General features: G+C 45.3%; 1 protein-coding gene across 1 annotated transcript in view; it reads right to left on the reverse strand.

Moving 5' to 3' along the window:
- The window catches only part of LOC119340214, a 5,301-nt gene extending 1,517 nt beyond the window's left edge, over positions 1-3,784 (reverse strand). Inside the window, exon 1 of the mRNA XM_037612116.1 lies at positions 3,146-3,784. Within this exon, the coding sequence (XP_037468013.1) occupies positions 3,146-3,570 (425 nt within the window). The 5' untranslated portion in view covers positions 3,571-3,784. The remainder of the gene's footprint in view (positions 1-3,145) is intronic.
- Between the last annotated feature and the right edge of the window lie 1,296 nt (positions 3,785-5,080).

Raw genomic sequence — 5,080 nt, forward strand, 5'->3', positions numbered from 1 at the left:
TTGGGTGCACAAAATCTATACATGTATAAGTGACACCATCAATCATCCAACCTCTATGGGTGGCTGTGGAATGAGATGCCTTTCTTGACATGAAAAGTTAGAAGATCATACATAAAAGGATAATAAGAAAGGAGGTAAGAGCAAGGTTTTTTTATACCGATTTTTTTTCGGCCGGAAATTTTGGATTTTTCAATCCGAAATTTTCAATTCAAAAACATTTAACGTCAAAATATATAACTTTTAACCAATCGAGAACGTGAAGTACTTTCTGGTGAACTGGTCAGCTCGCTTACTTACCTATCGAAGGTCGTGCGTTCGATCACTTCCTAACGCACCGCGACCGATTTTTTTAGGAAGCTTGAATAAGGCAAAAAAAAGTTCAAATTGCAAAAAAGGGTAATCGAACCTGAGACATAAGAATGATAGGTAGCGCTTCCTACCACTTGGACAAGTGCTTTGGTTATGACTATCTTGGTATACGAAGCCATTTGACATTACTTAGTCTTTTAAATTAAAAAATTAAAACTTTTTGGACGGTATCAATTTTTTTCGGAGGTCACCTAGGTTTTTGGTTTCCGGCCAGTTTCCATTTTTGCAGAACGGAATAAAAACACTGGGTAAGAGACAAAAATGGGCAACTGTTGATCTGGGAGTACTTTGGATTTATATTCTATTTCAAATGGAGTATGTCTCGATTTTGACAAAAGCTGAATATCATATACGTTCATATACGGGTAGAATTAAAAAGGTACCCAACATAACTAAAAAACAATGGCGCTCCGTAGATCTTATATTTAGTTGCTATGGGATAATTTCATTTCCAGTATTTAATAATAGAGTCCTTATCAGTTTGAAAACAAAATGATACCTAGTATATTAATTTCATATTCTTAAGAATCTTCTAATTTGCACCATAGTAGGCACCAACATGGTCGACAATAAGTCTCATAACCTGGAATGATCAAATACGACCCAAAACTAACGTACAAAGCATAAAAACAAGAAACTTCAGAGAAATTTACTCATATTGTCTTGTCTAATCATCAGTCATTGTGCAAATAAATATGATGTCTAAATATTTGCCCATTGTCTTGAAATACTTAAGTAGTTTCCTTTTTGCTACTAGTGTCTTGAATCAGCAGAATTATTTAATAAGACGGGTGTCCCTTGAGTTGAGCATTATAGGGTTAAAATCTTAATGAAAACTCAATTAACTCATGTGCACGAACAAGGACCAGGACCATATGGACTCAATACTGAAATAAATTCAGTGAGGTAATTGTTGGGGCAGTAGTTGATCCTCTCGCTTTGATACATTGATCAAATTGGTACGATGTTTATTCCAAAAAAATTCATTAAATTTATCTATTTATTCAAATATAATCAACTTACTGGCATTATATCAAATATGTTAATACAACCAACTTACTTAATTTGTATTATATATGTAATTGTTTCCTTTATCGACATTTCATCGAGATCATTTCCCCACATATTGTACTACTGAATACTACCCAGTTGACCCATAAATCTTCTGCTATTCGCAACATTATGTCCGACAAAGGTTTAAATTATGATTTGTTCAATAAGCCATGACGAGTTTCCGTAGAACTGGGTGTCAGCGGCCGGCTGCGCGCCCAGCCACCACCCACATTTGAGCCTTGTGCTCCGCAGGACGTGTGTCTGGTTGTTTCTTAATAAATTATTGTATGGGCTAGTCCCTGTTGGTCCCTTTTTTATGGTTAGTTTAATACATGACATTTCCAAAAAAAAGTACGCCCTCCGTAAAGAAATATAAGAGCGTTTAGATCACTAAAGTAGTGATATAAATGCTCTTATATTTGTTTACAGAGGGAGTACAATGATACTCAAAATAATGTAATATGATAAGTGCCACTTAGGAGCTAGTTTTTTTTAAAATACATATAGAATTATTTCTTCTTGTTTTAGGGCCTTTTTGAATCCTGCCCGCATCGGCTGTACCAAAATGGGGTGCGCTAATATTTTGGCAAGGGAATCAGAGGCTTCCGTCTCGCTAGTGAGTGGGCGTGAAATCAGAACTGCCCCTTGGTTCCTACAAATCAGAACTACCACCCAAACAGCCCCTTAGTTCCCACAATTTTGCCTCTTTGATACTTTATCCGTTGAGATATCAAAGTTGGCCTACCAATTTAGTTGTTGGATCATATAGTATGCTTTTTACTTGGAGCAAGGGCAATCAGATGGAATTAAGAATTTGATATAGTTAAGTGTCATGTCCAAGCTAAGACATGGTATTGCCATCAGGCAGTTGGCCACAATGTGCCAATGTGGCGACCCTCAACGTCATCTTGGGCGCCCTGAACTGGATCAACAGTAACCACGTCGTGCAAGCTCGAAAAACGCAGCCGCCGTCTTCGCCTGCCCTCATAGGGACTCTTCTGGAAACCCCCTATCGGCAACCGACAAAGGGAACGGTAGACTTTGCAGGGGCTATAGCTTTGGCACAGTCTTGGAAACTCAAGCATATAGGTCACTAATGGATGAGAAGGTCAGAGCACTGCAATCCACCGGACGCTGTGGCGTTAGTGATGTCAAGCAGTTTGGCAGGGCTCTAAGACCCTACTCTGTTTGCAACCGGAAGATCACGTAAGGGATTTGTCAACCTCTAGATGAAAGCCCAAGCGATTAATCTGGAACCTTGTAAATAAATACAGCCGGCGTATACGGTAGTGTTTGACCGTGCAAGACAGTTACTCTGCATCCTTTGCTTACGGAATAAGCTTAGGTTCACCGGTAACTCCTCCGGGACAAGGGTGTGCGTTTCAACATGAGGCCCAGACCCAGAGCGGTGTGCGCCTTTTGAAGTTTTTCAGAAAACCCAGACGACGGTGTCCGTAATCATTTTCAGAGAGTGAGGATGGCCTGGCACTTGCAGTGAGTGGGTCAATGGAACCGAACAAACACTGGGGTAGGGGTAGGCCGGCGCAGGAGCAGAGGACTGGCCATGCCGCTGCCGCTGCCGCTGACAAATTTTCATGGGTTTTTGGCCTCGCCCTCGCGTAATGCCCGTACATATTTTGCAAGCCCTCCCTGTTCGGGTTTCCTATTCTGGTGCGAATATTATAAGCGGAAAAGAAAAAGGGGGCAAGGGATACTCACGAACCTGACGTGGAAGAGGTTGGGCACACGGGCGGCGCCGAGGTAGACCTCGACGGCCCCGAGGAAGGCCTGGTACGTGCGGATGTGCAGCGCGTCCACGCGCGGGTACGGCAGCCGCGGCCGCGGGCCCAGCCAACCCACCACCGCATTACCGCCGCCGCCGCCGCCGCCGCAGCCCAGGAAGGTGTACTCCCTCCAGCGAACCTGCTGCTGATCCTGGGGCGGCTCCGGCGGGGGCGGCAGCGGCAGCGCCACGAAGCCGGCAGCGGCGAGGATGGGCTCCAGGTCGTCGTGGGTCGTTATGGGGCGGAACGTGGCCGTGTGCCACAGGGACAGCTTCTTGGCCGCCTCCTGCACCGTCAGCCTTATGTCCCTGCTCCTGCCGCCCCCGCCGGCCCCCGCGCCTGGAGCACCCGCCGACGACGCCATGGACCGACGGAGGAGGAGGGGTTTATCGAGGGGACAAGGGGGGAGAGGCGGGGACGGCTCTTGGCGTTGTTTATGCGGGAGAGACAGACAGAGAGAGATTGTTGGTGCGTTGTTTGAATCAAAAGACGGGGAAGATTTCCGGAGAGGAAAGAAAGAAAATAAAGGGAAGGAAGGAGGGAGCAGGAGGAGGTGGACGAGACGAGAGGGGTCTGAGGCAGCCCGCGTTGGGATTCTCTCTCGCCCGCTCGGCGTCGCAATATATTTCTCGGGCCGTGATAAACGCTCCACGCACCTGCGTTCGGTGCGATGCGAGCGGTTTCCAAACCCCTGGCTGGCGATGACGCGTGGGCCCCGCAGGGGCTTTGCTTGCGTGCCGGGGCCAAATCCGCGCGTGTTTTGTGAAGGCTCGTGAACTGCTTCCTTTTCGGTAGAAGAATGTGGAGTAGTCAAAATGGAAACGGAAAAATGTTAATGCTGCCCAGAAATAGAAGTACAGCCCGAGTCCAGTGGATGGTGCTCCACATGCTCGTCCGTCTGCCTGTCATGCATCTGTGTTTTTTGTTCTTTTTAGACACTACTGCCAGGGAGTAGAAGAGAAATGACAAAGTTTTCGGCTGGGTAGAAACGCATGTCCAGTTAGGATCCACTGTCTTCATAAGTGCTTGCCTATACGGGATATCGTACACCGCCTGTGATTATCTGGAGCTAGCAACGCACATAAATAGATATGTTTTACACACGGATGTATTAGGGATGGAAATTTTTGGTTGCATGCTTGGTTCAGGTCTGGTGATGTTCTCGCCGACCGCTCGATTGTCATTTTTATCTTTTGGCTTGCGTGTATGTGAATTTTCTTATAGCTTTGTATCGTTTCGGCCGTTTGGACTTTATATATAAAGCTGACAAAAGCATGTTTCAAGACGCACGAGTTTGTTAGTGCTTATAGAAAAGGAAGTCAATAAACTGTGCCAACATCTTGCACTCAATGACAAGTGATCTGACGCTCATTCAAGCCAACGGCGCCACCACAGAATGTTCCTTCAAAAATCACTCCCAGAAAATGTTTTAGGAATTGTCATGTTACAACAAATTGATTTGCCGTGCTATAACAAAGAGATTTGTCATGCTAAAAATAAATAGTTGACATATGTTGTACTAGAAAGAATTTTCATTAGACATTAGGGGTATCTAGGGTTTACAAATGACCGGTTGTGATCTTAGAGATAAGCATGCCGGTTAAAAAGCGCTTGCAGTGTACGCCAAGCCTTCAGGAGATCTTCATCTTGATTCCGCAGAGGGCCGGGGCTAATATGGCCATGTCATTAATCTTCAGTGGGTCCTCAACCTGGACCAGTACCGACGGGCCGACATGGCAAGTACCCCCTAATCCAGGACACCAACAACTGGTATTACAGTCGCTCTGTCACACTTGATGTCTACCATGATCTGAATTCTCTCCGCGCCTAATCACTCCATTGCAGGAAAATACTTCTACTTTCAGTTTTGTTTA

The sequence above is a fragment of the Triticum dicoccoides genome, chromosome 7B, assembly GCF_002162155.2.
Source record: "Triticum dicoccoides isolate Atlit2015 ecotype Zavitan chromosome 7B, WEW_v2.0, whole genome shotgun sequence".
In the NCBI taxonomy this organism is placed as follows: Eukaryota; Viridiplantae; Streptophyta; class Magnoliopsida; order Poales; family Poaceae; genus Triticum; species Triticum dicoccoides.